General features: G+C 42.5%; 1 protein-coding gene across 4 annotated transcripts in view; it reads right to left on the bottom strand.

Moving 5' to 3' along the window:
• scube3 (signal peptide, CUB domain, EGF-like 3) overlaps nucleotides 1-22,971 on the bottom strand; it is a 60,027-nt gene that overhangs the window by 35,160 nt on the left and 1,896 nt on the right. For all 4 annotated transcript variants that reach the window (XM_061296971.1, XM_061296979.1, XM_061296988.1 and 1 more), the window contains exons 2-4: nucleotides 10,719-10,841; nucleotides 8,436-8,561; nucleotides 516-650 (exon numbers count right to left, since the gene is read on the bottom strand). In XM_061296971.1, the coding sequence (XP_061152955.1) occupies nucleotides 516-650; nucleotides 8,436-8,561; nucleotides 10,719-10,841 (384 nt within the window). The remainder of the gene's footprint in view (nucleotides 1-515; nucleotides 651-8,435; nucleotides 8,562-10,718; nucleotides 10,842-22,971) is intronic.

The following is a 22,971-nucleotide window of genomic DNA, read 5'->3' as shown; positions in this document are numbered from 1 at the left end:
TGATGTTAGTAATAATAATAATTAAAGAAGAATGTTCAACATAATTTGCCACAAGATGTTGTCAAAAGTATTGTAAACATCCTCGCAAGGCCTACACAAATAGTGACTCCCTTTCTATTTCAGTAAATATAAACATGCATTAACATTAAGTGCTACCTTTAATTGTTTTGCCTATTCATAGTATCTTGGGCTAACTCCCAACAGCCGATGGCACCAAATGCTGTCAATTATTGAATGGGTTCAATGTGAAGTTTCAGAAGGAAAAAAAATATATATTTATACCACTCTTCTTTTGTTTTTCCTTTCAGAATGAAAACGTATGTTGCTTACCCATCAGCATAAGTAAATTGTATAGCAGAAAATAATTGTGGTCATAAAATTGTAAAAATGGCTTTAAGATGTGGCGTAGGCCTGATGTATATTCTAGAATAAATAATCAATAAAGTTTTTGTGGCGAATCGTTTTCCTTCGCTTACATCACTGGGGTCCTTGTGTGCTTTTTGCGCATATGTTACCTTTTGGCCTTTGGATGCAAGTATGCTGGTTGTCACTCAGGAGGAATCCTTCTCTGCAACGACACTCATAGCTGCCCATCATGTTGACGCAGATCTGCTGGCATCCGCCGTTTCCCTCTGAACACTCGTCTACATCTACACAGAGAGACACGTACAAGACACCGTTAATACAATAAGGTTAGAACAAAAGTGACGTCGAGTGCTGCTTAACTGCCAAAGTCTGGAAAACTACATGTAACGCAATCATAATAAGCAAGTCTTTGAACAGAGAGAGGTCTAACACAGAACAGATGAATATTTTTTAAGAGCCTCCAGTCACTTTGCGAAGCCTTAGACAGACCTTATGCTTTGAGTTAAATCCCAATATATAGTATAAGTACAAGCCGTAATATAATGTTTAGCAAACACAATGTCTCTGCATGCGGTAAACACAAAGTACCTCTGGGGTTAATTTGAATGTCATAAGTGGCAGGTCATAACATTTTCCACACCAAACAAAAAAATGACTTTTATAGACTTTGCCTTGTGCAATAAGGGTTGATTCTCAGATGAGCCAAAGCACTCATTTTACTGTAGAAAAAAAATCTCAGGACAACCAGAACAATAATGTCACACAATGCTGAAATTCAATATCATCTGTGACTAACAATAAATCCCAGTTTCTAATTTAGTAATTGATTTTTTGAACCTGTATAGAGTGACATACTCAAGTAAATGTTATAAGAGCTGGTATGGACAATTGGAATGGACACAATTCAAGACAGCCAGTAGGTGGACTCCAAAAAATGTAAACAATCGAATGCTCGAGACAAACTTAAGTGACAAGTTCAAAACAGAAAATATAGTTGGTCTTTACTCATCTCATTTCAGTTTGAGAGAAATATCGATGTATATTTGTATACAATGTTAAACACAGCGAATAGGAATGTCAAAAGGGCTTGTCTTAATCTGTCGACGGGGGCCATGACTTCACTAATAGGTATCAGAAATGGCAGCCTGCCTACTGCAGCATGCCTAACCCATAAAATTGCACATGCGGCACGAACCCCTGGCAAGTGAGAAACCCGATCCACCTGGGCTAGAGTACCTGCTGATGACGAGTGTCTGTCAGCCCCACGGCGGAGGAATGCATGCAGTTTGAAGGGAGGAAGCAGGAGTGGAGGAGGAGGGAGGGAGACCGGGCGGGGGGTCGGCGGGGTGGTGGGATGGGGGGGGGGGGTTGACTTGACGGCCGGCGCGGTTGCAGGATGGTGACAAGCAACCAAGTTAATGCACCTCGAGTGCACACAGCGGCAAGGCCTTTTTAAAGGTATGGCCTGGGGCCTCGCTCTCCCGCAGGACCAGAACACAATTGAGAGTTCCACTGATAATAAATCACCCCCCCCCCAAATATGTCTCTCAATATCACAAATCTTTTTTTTCTCACTCTCTCTTGCTTGCTTTTCTTGGTCCGAAGAAGCGCGATTGAGTGCACTGTGGCTTTGGAGGTAACACTCCATTTTCTCTCTCTCTCCCCCCGGAGAGCTGGGCTCTATCACTACTGGAACCTTATCCTTATCCACCGCTCGTTGCATCAATAATCTGCTGTGTATACAAGGCTGTTTTTTTAATAAACCGTCATGCGAAACTAAATTACTGTCTATTTGTCCAGTCTGAGAAGGCCTCTAGGTTAAGTTTCCTTTCTGGGGAATTCTCAGCCCGGCAGAGTTACAAATTAAAATGGACTCGGGCTTCTCTTTTCTTCCCTACAGAAATGTACAGACAGTCGCGAGTGCGGAACGGCACCTTACGAGAGAGACGGCGAGCTCTCAAGTAAGTCAGTGGGCAGGTTGCACTCAAATCTGCTGTCCGATTCATCCATTTGAGCGACCAAACCATTACCAACGAGCTAGGTTTTCCTTGAATTATGTCAAGTAATGTTGGTGACTTAATGAAAATGGCAAGGAAAATAAATGAGAAGCCACTTGACAGCAAAAGTTGTTTTAATGCGTGCACAAACCCAAAAGTCCCTTACACGTGCACAGCATAGCTGTGAGATATGCAAACAGCTTCAGAAGGCCTGCGGGAGTTCTCTTTCCATACTCTCAGTGCATCAATGAAGGTTTCATTTCCTGATTCCTTCATCCCTCCAAATGAGGCGTCGCATGTCAGTAGATTTCTGCCGTTTAAAATAGCTCCCATAATTGCCTATGTTGTGTGCTGGGCAAGGCTGGCGTCCAAAGCAAATATTTCCAAGCGGAAAGGGTTTCTGGCACGGCTCGAAGAAGTGCACATGTTATTTGGTCTTTAAGTATTTTTTAAGAATTCTCTTGAGGACAGACAAAAATGTCTTAATCAAGTTTAAAGGACTGGCTTCATTCTGAGAATTGAGACACGTCCAGGGGACGAAAGGGAAAAGGAAGGTTCAAACAGAGCCAGATTAAGAGATTGGTTGTGTTTGCGGAGGCCATGTCCGCCGCTTTCTCAGATAGCCTTGACTGTATATATATATAACATTTGGCCTTGCGCGGAGATTTAGAGCCATGTAAACATGGCGGTTGCCTTTCTGAAAATCCTCGCTCTGCCGCTCGCTTTTATTTTGCCGAGATTGACCGATGTCGGTGACAGTTACGACTGACTAATTGTACAGTAGGAGTGAAGAAACAACTGCCGTCTGTCATCGGGGCTGTCGACCCGCTGCTTGGCTTGTGTGTGGCGCAGACAGGACTGTCTCTGTGGTCTAGACAGACCAGAGACAAGGAGGTGAGTGGACGGACACTGGCCTCTTTGGCTATTTCATTTACAGGAGGCAAACACCCTCTAATAAGGCAGCAAATCAGACCCATGTGCAGGAACGGGCAACAGGAAAGCCAGGGTAGGGTGGGGGCTTCAGTTGCCGCTTGGGTTTGTGAATAGGCGGTTTTAGTTGAACGTCAATGAGGAAAAGGTGGCAAGTACATGGTGAGCTCCAACATTTGGTACTTTCAAAAAACTTTCAACTGGACTTCTGATTTTCCTATAGCTTTCCTCGCGAGTTCAGTGACACAGCACATGTCCCCCGGCCACTTGACTAAACACAGCAACAGGTTTGAACCCAGTCGGAGAGGACAGCCGAGCGCAAACATACATCTCGTCTTTCAAGCGTCAGCAAATAATAATTAAATAAATGCATTTAAATAACATACTGAACTTGATAACACTTCTGTTTATTTATTGTGATCAGTGGGGTTACAATAGTTTTAGATTCTACGTCATAGTTAGTTTTTATTTTGTTTTAATTTAAACATGAAAATCCCATGCCTAGGTCTTTGCAGGTGCGGTCAGAAATCACGCAGACAGACTACATGGAATGAGCTACAATCGTTCAAAATAGCATTTCGCTGTGACTCCCATACAATCTGGAAGTATTTAAGAAACACAAGCCTAGAATAGGTTTCTTGGTGGACAACCTTATGCCAAGGAGACAAGAGGCCCTCATACTGACGTCTGATGGTTACCAGGCTGTTTGACGTTTACATGGCTAAACCCTGTCTCAGGCTTGAGTTTCCTCTCAAGCTTCTCTGCCAATAGGCTCAGCTGGAATTGTTCATTTCACAGTGGATAGGAATGAACAACACCAAGAATAGAGAAAGCTGTTTGTTGATATAATCCTCAGGAGTCGGCTAACGCACCAATTTCAAATCTGTACCTTACTTAACACATTGCTACGCTTCCTTTCCTACGAGCTGTGGAGACTCTTGCCCCAACCGGAATCCACCTGGGATTCAACCCTCCAACCTCAGAACAGTGAGGCGGATGTGTAAAGCACTCAACTACTGTGCCGCCAAGGTCAAGCTCATAGCACAAACAGTCAGCAACAGCGCGTGATTGATTCACAACATAATTAAAGGAATTGCATTTAAAAGAGCAACTGGAATACTCTTTGGTGACTCATTGGATAAAGCGATCAATGCATCCATCTGAAACTTCCCCTTGGCTAATAATCTCTGAGGATTACAAGATTTGGGACTGAAGTTACCACTAATCGGGTGACAGAAGGGATTCACTTCATTCTTTACATCTAGCGGCATTTGCAAAATTGCAACACAATACAATTATGACTTTTACAATGATTGGAAACAAAATCTAATCACTTAGCAGGGTTAATTCATGCAACCTTCTCAAAACCGATACTCCAAAGCCGTTGATGCACCAAAGCTGCAATGACATTGCTTTTGTGTTATGGATCATGTTATGACTTTGCGGAGGTTAAAGTAAAAGGCCATTCATTTCCCTATAGAGTGCAAAGGGAATTGAGCTCTACTGAATCAATACAAACCAAATCAGTGTAAGTCAACAAGAACCAAAAGGAACAGGGTCTACGGGTGGACCCTGAAGTCGGTTCTTTGAAAAGAGAGAACAATGTGTCGTCTGACAAAGCAGAGAAGCAAGTAAACAATGTGGTGATCGTGATTTATCTTTTACGGCAGGCTTGTCAAACATGTTCCTGTTTTCAAACTAGAAATAGTATTATCGCAAATGTTCAGCCGACAAGTTACTGTGGAAAACCGCAGTGATAATGACATGTACTTGGGTTTCCAAAAGGACCTCGTCCAAGATGCATAGGTCATACTAAGTGGGGACGGCGGTGCTACAGTGGGGAACTAATAGACTTCCTGCATCTGGTTTTCATTGTAAAGGGGATGTGTGTTTTGGATTAAATTGACATTGATTCCTCTGTTTTTCCTAAGACTCTAAAAATCCTTTACAGCTTGGCCATGTGGTGATTAACTACCATCCGTCCCTCACCTCCACCAGCAAATGGGCATGATGGTTATAAAAGATGTAATCAGGCTCTAGAATGCCACGTTGCTTCTTATTTCTGAGGGAAGCTGGAGAGGCTACAAAAATCTCACTGTGGGCTAATTATACGTATACAGTGAGTGACATCTCACTCCATGTCGACAGAAGCAGCGTGATATTGCATTGCTTCCACCTTGCTGACTTCTTGACATCTTTGTGAGGCTCTTAGGGCAGACAGCAGAGACCTCAGAAACCACAGCGTCTCTGTTGAGGCACACAAGGCAGCGTTCTGCTTCACGCTCCGCCGCCTTCCGCCACCGCCCAGTGCCATTATGCTGCCAACACATGCAATTACAAGGAGTCATGTGGCACGTGCCGCAACGCGCGCGCACACACAAAAAATGAAACGAAGGAGACGTCCCTGGGTTGTCAGGATCACAAAAAAGCCTTAGAGGACGAAAGCTGCAAGTTATGCGCATGATTCCCACTTCCATGTAACCTCCAAAAAACAAACAAAGAATCACCTTAACAATTTAGGATTCTGAACTCAACATGAACTTTTAAGGCTCAAGAGAACGTCTACGCTCCGCAGCCTTGGGCACATCTGGTCTTTAAGGACTCTGAGGGTCGATCTGACCCTGTCTGGGAACCAGCTGCTTAGGTTCGCCACTCCAGGGCCAAGAGGGACTAACCTTTACTTTGGGGCCAAAAAGAAGCTTAAACCTGAAAGACCAAGTTGGGGCCTTGAGGTGAATATCCCTCTCCCTCTCTTTGTAGGTTTGTGTTGAGGGTTGCTGCCTTGGAATTTTGTAGGAGTCATTCTAAGAATCCTTTCATGTCTCAAGATAATAGAAGGACTTGGAAGCTACAGACGTATATACCGACCGACAAGCCACAACATTATGGTTGTGCTACAATTGGTGGGTGAGCAGTCAAGCTTCTTCACCCGAGAAAGGTCCCAGCTAATGAAGAAATTTTCAATGGGCGTCCAGTTGGTCATACATCCAATACAGGAGGTGTATGAAATCCTATCTTTATTAAGAAAATAATGGACAATTGTTATTGACAATGACGACATACAACATTTAACACAATGCGGTTGTAGTTAACAGTGGTTTAGAACTGTTAGCACTTGGGTTACAAATTATTGACATGAACTTGTCAATAATCCACAACCACAATAATATCAACATACTGTTAAATTAAGATCTCCTTGAGAGTGTCACTCAAAACTGAAGCCTGTTCTCACTGCTGGCCCATTGTCGAAAAAAAGTTAAACTCCGCAAGTAAGTAAAACTTTAAAAGTTAGGTTGATTTGATGGCGCCTGATTTACGGGCGCAAACTGTATCAAAAAGACTGGTAAAAAAAAACAGTTTGATATAACCTTCATACAACCATTTTTGGGCAATTACACACCTGCACGCAAGTCAGGGGCTGAGCACACCAAATGATCCACTCGCAACTGGATGTACTTTCTAAATGGCTTGGAAAATAGCCCTGCACTGCAGATCTAAGTGAGATACGCCGAGAGGGGAACAAGCGAGGGAAAGCCTGACTGAGTAAAAGAAAGCCATGGCAGCCTCTCACAGTCACAATTGGTAACCTCCGTTGAAGAGGAGGGCAACAGACTTCTTTGTAGAGGTGCGGAGCATTCAACGAGCCGAGGAAGAACCCATTGAACTTCTTTCTGGCTCTGCCGCCAGTGAGCTTCATACGCGATGCCAGATGTCTTTTACTTTGCAGCACAAATCGGAACGACAAAATTCAGATATTTGCAGGATGTCGTTATACACGACTAATTTGCCACCATTCTCATTTATGATCAAACCAAGGAGGTGCAGGTGTTTTTCATTTAAAGGTACATTAATGCTGACATCAATGCACTTTAACTAAATGATTGATGAGGTTTATGTCATTGTCCTACTTTGTGTGTCTGCAGATAAAAGCGGATTCCCAATGAATAAACGGGTAATGGTTTTACCTGAACGTGAGCTCTATTGTAGAGCTGGTTACATTTCCACACCAAGGTGACGAGAAAACTAAAAGCATGACGAAGGAGCTTTTGAGTGCATTTGCATTGGATAAAAGGATATAGGTCAGGTGGATAGCTCGAAAGCAGGGGTGATTGTTTAGCTAAAGGAGACATTATTTGATAGGACTTTTAAAATACTATTTTCAGTGTGGCTAATGTGCACAACGCACTGGTGAAATATCAAACCATGGGAGAGTTCTTGACCCAGTGGCACACTCAGAGATCTGAACTCAGGGTCAGGCCCTTCAGAAATTCACTCTCTTTTTGTCAGGCTAATTAAAAAGAGCAGGATTTCTTTCCTGAAACTAGATGAGGAAATTTCCAATATGTCATGCAAGCATTGAAATAAGAGCCCTGGGGCATTTATTAGCGTTTGTGATGTGACATGAAAAGCAGTGAATGTATGCATTAATGTGAGTAAAGGGCGTATCTCACTGAGCCACGAGTGTTAGTGCACGAAGCGAATGTTGGTATTTCATCAGGGTTCCTAAAAGGTTGCAAACAGTTGCAAACAGTTTTTATTGTCGCAAAGAATGTTTTTATTTGCCACAAAAAAAAAAGTTGAGGACTATTAAAACTGTTGGCGAATGTCTGGCGAACATCCTTGCAACTGTTTGTGACCTTTAACGGACCCTGATCATTATTTTCTTTTTCTTTTTTTAATAGAAAAATCAACTTTCAGGCCATGCGCAAATCCTCGCTAACCTTTGCTGCTCAGTCAGACCCCGCTTAAATGTCTCCACATATTAACAGTGAGCACAAAGTGGCTGATTTGCATGCTTCTCAATACTCCGATTTGAAGCACCGCAGATAGCGTCAGCATTGATCTGAACGAGGACTAAACGTGGCATCAAAACCAGTGGCATCCATTAAAACAAATCGGCTTTGACGTACTGGTTGATTTTTGTCACAGTAAGTTTAGACTTGAAGATTTTGATTTGAGACTTCTTTGTGACTTGCACATGCTGTATGTAACCTACTCATACCTCTAATCTATATATGACAAGGTTTTCTTCCATAACTTTGAAAGACAATTCACTTGCAGAAAAAACTGAGAGAAAATAATTCACACATACACAAACCCTCACTCATACGCTCACACGCACACACTCACTCACACACTCACCTAGACAATTGTGCCCATCATGTGCCAAGCGGAAGCCATCATAGCATGTGCACCTGTAATTTCCCGGAATGTTGATGCACTCATGGACACAGCCACCATTGTATTCGGTCGCACACTCGTCGACATCTGCAAAAAACAACAACAACAACAACAACAAATGAATTGGCATTAAAGCAGGTACTTAATGGTGCAAACTTGTCATGTTCCAGTTAATAAGTGAACCATTGTGGAAGCAGGAGTAGCTGCTAAATATATACAATTACTGCAACACTACCAAACAATCATTTCAAAGTGGTTAGTGGTTTGTTTATTTATTTATTTACAATGCATATTGTACATTATTATTCATGATGTCAATGATACAAAAGGAAAAAAATAGTGCATACTAAAAAACCATTAACAGCCGAAAGTAAGTTCACAAGTGCAAAAAGCAAACAAACGTGTCACATAAAAACGGAGTGCAGGCTGACGTTTGCAGAAAGATCACAGATTGGTTTGACAGCGAGAGTGAGGTTGTCCGTAATGGTTATGATGATGGCCGCGGGGCCCCACTGAGAAGCCCAGGACAAGATGGATTGCGAACACTGTGCATATCCAGTCAGCACTTGCTGGCCCATTTAGGCCCTATGATCCTGGTCGTTCAGCTTCACTTTGAGGCTGCCGCTCTCAAGGCTTAATTAGACTTGACAGCGGAGGGACGGGACAGAGACAAAGGAACACACTTTGCTCCCCACGTCTCTTCTTCCCACACATCAGCGCCATTTGCCAAGCTCAGTACAAATTCACCCATCACTTGCCCATTTGTCTTTTACCCAGGAACACGCAAAAACATTTGGCTGACTAAATTACAACAGTAAGATGTGGCTCACAATTATATAAAGTACACTCCCCTCCAAATGTGTTTGGAAGGTTTGTATTTTTATATTTATTTGCTGACCCCTTGTAATATTCTTGGCCATGACACACCCAAGGAAAAAAAAATCCTAGCTCCGCTATCATGTATATATTTTGCAAACAAACTTGATGACGCATAGGCATATTGATGGATTAACTTTTGAAAAAAAAAAAATGCATCAAATGCATTTTACCCTCGATGCACAACGTACAAGTAGTGAACATAATGAAATCAATAATGATCCTTTTGATTATAATTTTCAGTGGCGCATTTGCTAATGAGATGACTAATGTCCTAAATAACCGTGAAAGACACTTCATCACTTTCACCCCCGTGCCCTTCAAGTGTGTATGCACCTTATGCATAAATCTGCCGCTATCGGAGTGTCTGCAGTTGTCACTCAATGCTCAGATTGCATGAGTACACTTTGACCACGCACCCGGAAAAGCCATCGAACCACTTGCATTTGATGGTTAAGGCAAGGCTTCAAAGTTTGTGTATTGATCAAGCATGGCACGAAACAACATTTCCTGGCATGGGAGAAAAAAAATTAGACGACCTTGTTTTCTTTCATTTAAGTGTATCGTGACTAGCACCATAAATACAATTCAATAAGACAAGAAATCGTAAAAGTAATGGGTATCTTCTCGACACCGGGAAGTCAAGTAACAAATATTTATTATGTATCTAATGACATAACAATAATATAACTTGGAAAAAGAAACTGAACCCAACTACCTTATCATTGTACTTGCTTTGCAAAAACAATATTTTCAAACTGTCCGCTTACCCTAATCCCCTGATTGATGCACTCTGAACATTGCACAAGCAAAGCTTCACAAATCAATCTTGAACAGGCAAAAAGCCATGGACGTCACCCAACCAGTAATAAAAAAGAAAACATTGTGATTATGGCTTTGTAATAACACAAATAAGATTTGTGGAATATACTGATCCAGAGTGTTGGAGTTTGGGAGGGAGCAAAGTCTTCAAAGCCCCTGCTGGAAATAACCCTGACTGCTTGGCTGTGCCTCGGCCGCAGTCTTAATTCTCTCCAACATGTGTATAGGAAATTTACTGCTTCATTTCGTCTGGTCATAAAGTAATACTTGGCAACTGGCTTTTCTCATCCCCTGGCCACTTCTCTTTCGCTCGCTTCTCTTCGGTCTCACGGCTAACGCCGAGTGCAGCAGAAGCTCTTATCAATTCAAGTGGAAAGGTTTTCAAAGTGATAAAGCAAAATCAACATTAGGTGGACGTCTTTGAGAGTAACTTTTCTCCATGGTCCCAAAAGGACCCACAGAATGTTGCGCCTCCTAACTGTGAGTGTGTGTGTGTGTGTGTGTGTATGAGTGTGAAAATTCATTCATTCATTCAGAATCTTTTACCTTCACAATGTTTGCCATCTCCTTTATAGCCCGACTTGCAGATGCACTTGTAGGATTTCAGTGTATTCTGGCAGATGGCGTCGATGCTGCAGTTGTCGAGTGCTTCTGCACACTCGTCCACATCTAGGAAGAAAGAAAGAGGTTGTGAAGTCGATCCGACCACAGAAAAGAAAATCCATGTAAACCTCAATTGACTTTGACTTGTAAAACGCAAAGTGAAGCGAAGAACTAAAATGAAGACGGGCTCAATCTGCTTATATTGATGGAACTGATGCGCTTTTCTTTCAAAAGGTTGTATAGCACAGAAAGAGGAGAGAAGACTTTTGTTATTTGTGATATTTTTCTATGAACACTTTTCTGCCAATCACATTCAAACTCATGGAAAATGCAGCATGTAGTAACTGACTTTTTCTGGGACTATAACAAAACATTTTTTAATTCAGCATAAACAGAAACCAAAAACAACAAACGTCATTGAGGCCATTTGATGTCAACTGCTGCTAATGTGAAATTAGAAATGCTAATGCTAGTGCAAATGCTGTCAATGGGATGTGGTACTAAATGATTCATGAGTTTACATACCATTCACAGTTCAATAGGATGTCAATTAGCAAGTACGTGTGTGAGCATTTAGCATGCATGGTAAAGCCCATTCACTTTAGGTGTTTTGTTGAGATTTCTGAAGACTGGACCAAAGACCATAAAACGGCAAAACCCACAATCAAAAAATAATATATTCACTAAAAAACAAACAGAAGTTGGCCTTTAACGATCTGATAAATCAATTAACCACCTAAACCAGTAACGGTGGTCTTATATGTTTTTATCTTTTTTAACACGTGTGGATTTACACGTAAACACCGTCTGACCCAAATTAAATATAAAACAAACCTTTGACATTTCTCAGTGACTTCAATTGAAGTATTCCGTTTTAAGTGTTAATTACTCTCGCCTGAATAATTCGGGTGAGAATGCGAAAAGATAAGCAAGGAAATGGATTCAAACAAACGCACGGTCTGGTCAGCCTTTACGGAAACCCTAATCCAGCCAAATCCTAGCTAACTAACCCAGGTGTTGAGGATTACCCCTCGGCACAGAGGGGAAGGGCAGTTTAATGAGGTTTACATAGCTTCCAATATCCACTCTTATCACAAGTCCTCTGCAGGAGTCAGCTGATCCCACTGGGAAATGACCTGCAACATAAACCCTCACGCTTAGCACGTTGCCTATTCCTGGAGGACACGAGGGCCACTATGGAGATGAGCGCTGTAACAATGCTTGCATGATCCTAAACTGGAGCAGCTCCATGATCCATTTGGTTTGCAACTGCAATGGGAAGAACATCAAAGTTTGTGCCATGAAAGTTTCATAAACTCGGTTTTATTTCAGCAAGAACATTGAGCTCCAAGGTTAGAATTTAAAGGCAGAACAATGTCTTCAGACGCCCTGTTACAGCTCACTGCAGACCAGAAGATTTATTTTATTAGGGATTAATCACCTTCATTATTCCGCAAACTAAATGATTGACTCTAACGATGTACGGTGTTCAAGTAAGCAAAGCGTTCCTGTCATCAGTACTTTATTGTCTAAAAACATTTTGGAGTACGGTATGCAGTCGGGGTGGTCGTGGCTCCATTCCTGCCAAGTTTCCTTCTGGCCATTGAGAATTGCAGAAGCTCCCCCAGTTGCAGTATTGATTTATAGTATGTGTGAAGATTTCAACATCTCCTGTGTTGTAGCCTTGGTCTACGCCGGGGATGGCGAGTGACTAAGTCATCTCGTATGAAAATGTCACTTTAGCTAAATCACTGGACAATGGTAAATGAGCTTTCACTTTTGCACCTGTTTCACACACTGACTCCTCATCTTCATCATCTTCTAACACTGTCAAGCATTTTGGAGGTCAAAAACATCTCCACTTTTTTAATCAAATTAATGGCTGTCCATATTTCTCAGCAGGCATCACTGCCGCTGTTCAGGTATCCTGCTTATAATGTTCCCATTGGATCAATACATTTCATTTCCCAAGTTTTCTGTTAAGCAGCCCTTTGACTTGTGTTTAAACATTTAAAGAAGAGATTAAATTTGATTTAATGTGGTTGTGACAATCCTCCAACAATCTATTCCACGTAATAGACTACTGAAATATGTTGGGCGTTATGCAGAAGAAAAAAAAAAAACGACTTCATTTGGTGAAACCACCTAAAACCGGTGGAAAATGTAACTATGTAGAAATTATAGGGGGGGAAAAAAATCCCCTTCTAATCAATGACGAATGGGAAATTTGCCGTACCGCTGCATATTTCTTCAAATCTGTCACCAAAGGAAATGCCAACCACCAGCCAAAAAATTAATTTTTTTTTTTTTTTTCTGCAGTGACACGAAACTTACCAAAATGAGCAGGCTGGGAAGCCAAGCAAATACACAACTACCCCGTTGCCTTTGGTGTTAGCTAGACAAACGGAAATAAACACAGTAATGCCAGTCGCACGGACTTGGATCATGGTCTGACACGTTATTGTTTGTACCCATGAATAAAAACATTCCAATGGACAACAAAAGTTGCATATGGTCCAAATTGCTTTGGCAAGGAAATAAACATGTCAGACTCAATACATCCGTCGGTGCAGTCTGAAACCCAAATGCCGCTTGCTCAGTAATGCCGCTCTGGTAATTGACTCATGCCCAAGATTAAAAGATTGGGTTTTCCCAGTGAGTTTCTTTCATTCTTTTGTGTTGAGGAATCATACTTGTTGGGAACAAGTTAGGCCAGCGGAGGATGAAGCCAATGCGTTGGGACAAGGGCGAATAAACAAAGTCAAAACACACACAAAATACCAAAGAAGAAAGGGCTGTAGGGGGAAAACCCAATGACATTTCGTTATAATAGTCTCCACCAGAGAACATATTTTCCATGAGGACACCAAAGCTCTCCTTGTTTTAGCACATTTCAAACTAATTAGCTTTAGTTTGAAGGAACGAGCTGTGACAAACAAATTTAACAGAATTATCGGTGATCTGCACTTAAATGTTGTATGAAAATAAAAAGGTTCTGAACAATTTAAAAATCTTACGAATCCAAGACAATGTTAAAATAGAAAATGTGACTTGTTTTGTAAGCCTAGATAAATGGTCGATGAACGCCTTATAAAATGTTGCCTGGGGCACGACATTGGCTCGGGCCAATCCTGCTCGCTACACTGAATATTCCCGACTCAACAAAGTGGAACTTACAAAAGAATGTTTGGATAATCGTCAAAGTTTTTTCATTGGGGCTTATGAACTATATAACTGCCTTGTTCTCCTGGATCTGATCCAAGTGTATCTTCTGAAACATTTTGAATTCCAGAACATTTTTGAATGAACCCGCCCAATCCTGGTTATGACCACATTCAACTCCTGCTATAAGCTGCTCGCTACGGAGGTGAGACCTTGTCAGATTTGCTTTTCCTCTCTGATTTATTAGAAGGCCTGGGATAAGAAGCAAAGTAGAGGGGGGTGTTAGTTGGAATAGGACGCGGAAGGGAGAGCGCGAGTGTGTGGGAGAATTGTAGGGACTCGTAGGTGTGCAGTTCAAACATAGGGCAATGTTTACTTTGAGCGCTCAGACCATTGCTGCTTGCTTTGCAGCCAAATCTGCCAACACCCACCACACAACCTACCCCCAACCCTTCCTCCCCAAAGCCTTCACCTTTCCTTCTGGTGCATAAGATAGACTTGAAATACGGGCCAGATGCACACACATTTGAGCTCCCATGAGCTTCTTGTAGCTAGGGAGTAAGGGTGGAGGTCAACTGCAAACAAGGTGTTCTCGGGTTTGCTTTGCTGCACATAATTACGCAAGAACTGTGATACACCTGCACAGTGCATCAGGGTCAAGGCCAGATACGCATGCTAGCTGACTTTGGGTGAGAAGTGGGGTACAACCTGGACCATTCACCGGAAACAGTCATCCTTTCGGGAAATTTACAGTGAAACGGGCTGAGCAAAGCCCACACAGAAAGGTCAAAGATGAAACAGATTTGAACCCCAAACCTTTTTCTGAGTGGCTTCAGCACTAATCACGTATCAACAATACTGCTCGCCAAATACCCAACAAGATAAATCAGATGCACAGGAAGCAGGCACAAAGTTAGGAAGAGGACTTGAATCAGGCCAAGCTGTGTATTTTTTTGTGGGGGGGGGGGGGGGGGGGGGGGGGGTTGATTGAAGCTGCGAAGACAAACGGAGCTGCGAAATGGTTTGATTAAATGGAGACATCGACACAGACACAAAATTTAGCATCCGCTCCACCCCACTCCGGTCTCGATTGCCTTGAGCTAATGAAGGGCCACACTGTTGGTTGTCCGGCCAGCCTTGTGAATAAAAATATCAACTGCTTCCATTCGGAATATTTACACTCATCCTTCACACACTCTAAATGTTTAGGAATCACCACCGCTGACTGATCCTTTTACGTTCAAGAAAACGGTGATCAAACACCTCCCAGCCCTCCCTGCTTATGTCCACCAACCATGAAGAAAAAATAAAGAAGAACACGCCAGTTCACTTTTAGAGTTGCATAGTTGGGTTCATAGTTGATCTTTGTGCTCTGACCTGGCACATTTCCAACCGGTTATCCGGTTGCTCTCACGAGCGGTGTTCACGCCAGGTCAGCATGTTTAGCCATCTCATGACCGGGCTGGTGATGTCAAGCCTGAACAGAAGCATTTCACCACTTTCAGATACACTGGCGTTAGGACGTGTTGATGGCATTTCAGAGAGATTTATTTCGCCCGGGAAGGGGGGGGGTGTCAGTGTGGACAACCCGCAGTGTGGCGCCTGTGGTAATTGCCTGCAGGTCCGTTTGCAACCAAACACTGGTAACTCTGAAAGACTGTACGCGGTTTGATGTTTTGTGACCTTCTGGCGCTGCTCCAGATGCAACTGCTGCCAATCGCGCAATAGACTCACTTTTGATTCAATAAAAGGCCAGTCTGACAATTTGGTTCTGCTCCACAATGCAGTAAATAAATAGCTAGTACATAAGAGACACATTCTAAAGTCAAACTAATAAATGCACTTGCCTTTCTTGATGTGTCTTGACTGGTCCACCAATCTTAGACAACTAAAGGAGGTTATCCGTGGTTGCCGTGGCAATGAAAGACATTATTCTCCTTAGATATTGTACTAAGATTAGCCTCTAGGCAAAGTTGTCTGATAATTTCTGATACGAAACTAGTGAGTAATGTCAAATGAAGACATACAATGTGTCAAAAAAAAAAAAAAAAGCTAAGGCTGGAACAATTCACTCAAACTATTTTTACTATCAAAAGATAGTTTTATTTCTAGATCTGTAACTTTTTCTAACTTTAACCTCATTATTGAAAATGAACTACTAATAATTTTGTTTAACTACAGTTTATCAATGAATCAATTCTTTTTACATCAATGCATATTTTAGAGGTTTAATATGGTGATGATTCCATTTTATTTATTTTTTGCAAGGTCTTCAGTGACATCTTACTGTTTGATTTCATAATAAGGGTTTTTGAATTTCTGAAGAAAGTTCCAAAGACTCCGGAAGATGTTGGAAAATGCAAAGGACCTGTTCACTAAAAGCCTTTGAAGGTTACAGTACAATGGACGAACTCGCTGCATCTCTGGAATTTTAAACCTCTACCGAGAATCTAGTCCTTGTGCCTATTTTTTTCCTTGTGCCTTTCATTTTGGCATGCGGTCCTAACAGACCTCAGACCAGCTCCATATGGAAAACATTTATTGCAACAATTAAGCTAATATTAAGAAAAAGAAAAATGGCGTGACACAATTTTTTTTTTTAGAAGATGTATGAACTGAATTATTGAATACAAGCAGTTTGCAGCTGGAGTGGTGCAAAATTCATTTGTAACATGCAAAGGAATGTTCACCCTCCATGGCACGTGTGCTCCTTAACAAATCCTTGGCCCATGCAGTTTATTTTATATGGCTGCAGGGTGGTAGTTTGTCCAGCTATACACCTTATATTTATACAACAGGAGTTAACTGACATGACACTCTCCCTGCCTGCACACAGTCATTACATTCACTGGCGGTCACTTTAGCCAGCTACGGTACCAACTAGAAAGATGGCAACATAGCAATTACAGCAAAAGTGTGATATTTTTAGTTTGTTCCTGTCCAAGCCAGTTACACGTTAAGTGAATGCGTCTCTGTGTGAGTTGTGAAGCGGACTTTTGAAATGAAAGGTTCGGCGGCCTGGAAATGACTGAATGGGCCCCTCGTTTAGAACTTGCGAGACGGAACAATTAACAAACATCTGTTTACAGCGACGTATTAAGTGCTTAATGGTGTTTGTCAAAGAGCGGCAGTCGCTTTCAATAAGGGAATGTTGGAGAACTGGAGAAATATTGCTTTTAATCCTTTTACTTGTAAGAAAAAATAAGATGAACTAATTGAACTGTTGGAATTAATATTAGAAAACTGTCAGTGTTATTCAATTATGTCACATCAAATGTGTGAACACTCGTTTATTTTTTGTTAGGTTTCTTAATGAGAGATATTATCTAAGTTTTTTTAATAGTTGCTTAAGAACTAAATGATTAATTGTTTCATTGCTGTTTTATTACACCATATGAATTGAATCATTCATTAATGAAAGTTGAAGCAAAATGTTCCCGGTCACAGTGAATATTGAATGAAAATGATTAATGATGAATGAAAAGGTCGTTGGTGCTCGATCAGCCATTTGCCACATCTCACCTTCTCCCAATATGTCATATATTGCTGGTGTTGGACGGAAAGGTCTTATCTCCAATCTCATAACTTGTCAAGAGGCCCCAAAAAATAGCATTAGCATTGGATGATGAAAAAAAAAAAAAAGCCATGATTAACACTTTTGACTGACCAATATATATATTTTTTTTAAATAACACCTACACGTCAGGACTGACCAAAAGTATAGATTTTTGAAAGAAATATTAAATTCACCAAAATGTGACTTATTATGTTTGACTTTTATGTTTGAATTGCAAAATGTATTGGTGTGTAATCTCAGAAGCATATCTTGCCTGTATCGTGGCCAGTCAAAAAAAAAAAAGATCATAAAGATGGACAAAGAACAAGACACTGCAAGATGTACAGAAGAGCTCAATATACAGAAGGTGGCTCAGCTTTTTTCCCATGCCTATGTCCATTGAGGATCTCAAATTGATTTCTAATGACCCCTCTCACTCCTCCCACCCCTCCGTGCCTTGAATGCACTGGTGAGAACCCACCAAATAAATAACTTTGCTCTTTCTTTTTCATGTGGACTCCTTGATGTATTGGCTTGGATTTTCCATTACTCAGCAGAATAAAAGCATTTCCTTTCACTTCCAACAGTAAAGTTGGCGCTCGCCGTCAGGAATGTAAACACACGCAGTCTGTAAACAAGGCTCTCTGTAACCCCAACCCCCTCAAACATCACTGACCACTACAAGACTGGCCTAATGACGTCCCTCTTTGACCCCCCCCCCCCCCCCCCCCCCCACAGCCGTCCCCGATTCATCGTGCAAAGAGCGACACGGCTATGTTATTCAGCCCGCACGTGACAGGAGTATGAAGAGGGCCTACGAAGATGACAGTCCCACTCATATTTCTGAAAAATCCTCAACATGTCCCATCAGTTAGTAACAGAAAAAACAAATGTGGGCTTTGCGGTGGAGGGAGGCGGGAGGATTGAGGGGGGGGCTGAGGATTAATGATCTGCTGCAGCTGGCTGAAGAGCGGCAGAGTGATTCCTCAGTAAGCGCTGGTGGGGTCGGAGGGGAGATGGGGTGTTTTGGAGGTGAGTTTCAGACTTGAGGAGACAGAGAGCCTTCAGCCACCACCTCCATCCTCCCCCGACGGCGATGCTGTCAGCACGCCGTCGCATCTGCGTGCAGGACAAAGGCTACTGACTGGGTGAGAAGAAGATGGAAGCAAGGGGAGTGACTTCTGTCATTTCAACCGCAATGCCGCACTGCAGAGACGCATCCCAGGCCTCATTTGGAACATCTTTTTCAGATTAAAGCTCCACAAACAAACAAGCTAGTTTGAATGCTTTCTGCGCTCCCTCCCTCACTGACGCCAGTCACTGTCGTCCTCGCACGGGCTGGCTCCCTCTTCATTTTCGGATGCAGAACAAAAAGTTCACTTCCACAGACCTCAATAGACAGAATCCTCCGTACTTTGTGGATTTGGTGTCATTTGATCAGCCTGTTAGGTCACTGTGGTCTATTAACTGCCTTTTACTTAGTGTCCCTGACACAAAAGCTAAACATGATAGAGCCTTGCGGTCTATCCATCCATCCATCCATTTTCTGAACTGCTTAGTCCCCACGGGGGTTGCGGCCGTGCTGGAGCCTATCCTAGCCGTCATCAGGCAGTAGGCGGGGGACACCCTGAACCGGTTGCCAGCCATTCGCAGGGCACACAGAGACAAACAACCATTTGCCCTCGCACTCATACCTAGGGACAATTTCGAGTCTCCAATCGGCCTACCAAGCATGTTTTTGGGATGTGGGAGGAAACCGGAGTGCCCGGAGAAAACCCACGCAGGCCCGGGAGAGAACATGCAAACTCCATACAGGGAGGGCCGGAGGTGGAATCGAACCCGCACCCTCCTAACTGTGAGGCGGACGTGCTACCCAGTGCTCCACCGAGCCCTTGCGGTCTATTGTCCCCAAATTTTGGAACGCACGTCCTTTTGAGCTAACAAGCTCTTTCGTGGACTTATAGGTGTAAATTTGCACTCAGAATTGCCCTGGAAAGTACCAAGCATACTTGTCTCTATATGAATAAAAACATCCGGATGCAAATTACAAACAGTAATGCTCATTTTTGGTACAGTAAAATAACAATATTGCTTGTCCTTGCGAGGACTCATTGTTTACATCTACCGGTGGCGAAATGCTACACTTCTGTTGTAAGACTGGAATGGATAAACACACGAATACTGTTTCGAGTTCCTCACCAAAACCCAACAATATTGCCCCTGAGCAATGTGAAACAATTTTGATTTACAACAACTATCAAAAGCTGAAACAGCGGACAAACTAATCAGGATGCAAACTCTTAAATCACATTTTAGTGGTTTGGTAAATTCCCCTAAGAAGCAAGAACAGGACGCCTTGTCTTCTATTTTGAAATGATTGACTTGCATAAGTAAACACTCTTCTGCTAGTCTTTATATTGTATGTTGTTTTTTTTCAGTTCATTTATATCGGTGTTGTTACTCGAATTAACTAAGCAAGTTCAAGCTGAAACTAACGGAGTGAAGCCAACGACTGCACTGGCTCAACACCAACAAAACTATGTTATGACGTTCTGTCTGGGAATAATCAATGTCTATTCGTTTTAATCAGCAGTAAAGTTTGTACTGAATCAATGTTCCCTCTAACTTTTTCATGCGTGACATTCACACAAACTCCCTGAACATTCCTTGGACCACGGTAAGCAACATCAGACTTGCACACAACGGTCAAACCAGCATCGCAACAGTTCAAAACCTGAGATCATAATAAATTACACGATGTAGGTATGTTCCAAAAAAAAAAAATATCAAGATTTTAGAAAGATCAGATTTTAAAAAGTAGGATAAAGTCGTCTTAATTGCGTAACTTACAATGCAAGAACTCATGTGAATTGCATGACACATCCGACACTTCATAATGTGCTTCAATTCTGCAAGGATATTCTCAAGCATCGGGACACTTTTCCCCTGGTTTGTTGGTGAAATGGCGGACAGACAGCACTGATGCTGGACAATGCCGCCTCGCCCATTGACGTGCTGTCAAACACATTGCAATTATCTGCCAACTATTTTTGCTCCAGGTTGTTTGTTTGTTTTTTGTTTTTTTAAATATCCAGGACAATACAGACAATACAAGTTGGCGAATGACACTTGTCACCATGGCAATAAAAACAGTAGCCATAATTAAGACGGACCAAATTTCTTTTTTTTTTTGGGACGAGGTGAATACAAAATTGCAAAATGCTAATGCAGCTGTCCCAGCTCTTACATTTAAATAAGCAGCTGATAATAAGAAAAATAATTGTTACCCCGAGTGATTAATTTAATCGAATATGCAATTTCCATTACAGTATAAAACGTCAGGACTCCATCTTAACACGAACTTGCAAAGAGGAAAAAGTCACGCGGAACCATTCCACCATTAAGAGAAAAGTGAATGACATGGAGCTCAATGCTCACAAAAAAAAAGCCACGGTATCAAAAAATTAAAACCCTTCTCCATAAGGGAGGCTCATTTGCGAGAGTGGGAGCACTTGCATCTGCGAAGTGCAATCATTTATAGCCAACCTACAATCACTCATCGCTGCCAAACACCCTCACACCCACCGATCAAAGTTTCACCGTGAATCATCCAGCATCGCTCTTGGACAGAATTGCAATCGAATGTGTTCGCCACTCAAGTAATGGCAAGATAATCATCTCGGCGCTCCGTCGGCTGCTGTGTAACAACACGTACGGTGCCCTTGGTGCGCCGCTTGGCAAGCAGATGCTCTGTGGCCGCGTTTGCCGAGTGCCTAAAGCCACGCCGAATGGATCCCCTCGACCCCATTCGTCATGGCCGAACGAATGAGAGCTGCCTGCAGAGGCAGACACAGACTAAGGTGAGCTTCTTGTGACCAGACAACACTGTTTTGAATGAAGGCTATCTAAAGGTTAGGACGCTCAACCGGTTGAATTTGGCAATTAGAGAGTGGGGTGGGTGAGCATGGCCGGGAAATAATTGTGTAGCTTACAATTCCAAGAAGCCAGAAAGAATCCAAATGGGAAGAACTTTCCAGCAGGTATCAAGATAGTTTTCACAAAAGAAAACTTGTTTTTTTCCAAGAAGAACAACTTTTAGGAAAACAGTTAATTGTGGCCCTATAAGGCCAAGTTGTGGAGGCCATAATTTAAAACAATACTTAACAAAATTTCAAAGCAGACCCTGAAAAGCATTCAAGGCTTGTCCTCAGGGCAAAATGAAAACAAATCCCATTCATAAATCAATTCTAATCTAATATTTGCGAACCAACTGAGATTTGGCAACTCAACTTGGCAGGCCGACTTTTGCATTGTCTTGTTTTCAAGGCACATGCTGCCTTTGAGGGAGAAAGTTTAGTTTAGTTTATTGTTTAGCACATATTATATCAATAACTGTGCAAGGAGGGGGACGAAGCCTAGGGCTTGTAAAGAGCTCCACTCCTTCTAGGAGTCAAACAACTCAGCTAACACCTCCGCAGGAGCAACGCTGGCTACTGCACAAAATACACAGATGATGAGAGGACAAGACCAAAATCTATTTTTCCCTTACGTGAACCCCGCTGCCCACTTCTTTTTTTTTTTTCTGCTTCATAGACCACAAGGGTGTCGGTTAGGTGGATGGACGTGGCTTCTTTGAGAAAAGATGCATTATGTCTTCTTCATTCTCTCTTGACCAATTAATTGCTCTACGTTTTAGATGTAACACTAGCTCAAGAAAGGATGCCAACATACGTACGGTACAAATCCAATTGTGAACTTTGGTACCTTTCACCATTTTATTTTATTTTTTTCTTTACAACATAATGAAAACATGAACTTCTGCTACTTTCTTCATTTACTTTCCCAAACTTTCCAATTTCCAAATGCAATAAATATTTGTATATATTAGTGTCAAAAGCGCTTAGTCCCAACCCTTTTTGATATGCAAAACTCTGAATGGCTTGGTTTGTAGTGTGTGCATTGGTGTGTGCGTATTTTCGTATAGCGCTGGGCTTCCCTATGGCCGAGTAGGAAAAGCGGCACTACTTCATTAAATGCACAGGAAAGGAAGCGAAGACAAAGCAAACAAAGCAAGAGTTGGGTGAAAAAGGAAAGTGAATGTCGGGGGTGGGTGGGCTCGGGTGGGCTCCCCTCCCTCACGCTCTCTCTCCCTCACTCTCTCGTCTCCTCTCCAGAGTGGAGGGAGGTCGGCAGCATCTCTAGGTAAGCAGCCCCGTCACTCGGGGTCTCATATTGCCAAGGCCGCCCGGTTCCCACAGTGCGAGGGGACCGAGACGTGGCCTTCCTCCCCACTCGGGCGGCCCTGTGTCTTTAGACCCCCAGGCCCTGGAGCAGAGGTTACACCAACACAGCCAAGCACAGCAACATGTCAGGCCCACACCAACCGTTGCCTTGGTGCCGCCGCATTAGCGAAGCGCTCTTGACTGCCTGCCTGGCTGCCTGCGAGGAAAGTGATTTGCCGCGACGTCTGCGGCTCTC

The sequence above is a fragment of the Syngnathus typhle genome, linkage group LG2 (assembly GCF_033458585.1).
Source record: "Syngnathus typhle isolate RoL2023-S1 ecotype Sweden linkage group LG2, RoL_Styp_1.0, whole genome shotgun sequence".
Lineage (NCBI taxonomy): Eukaryota > Metazoa > Chordata > Actinopteri > Syngnathiformes > Syngnathidae > Syngnathus > Syngnathus typhle.
Note: the sequence above shows the minus strand (reverse complement) of the source record. Positions and strands in the feature narration are given on the sequence as shown.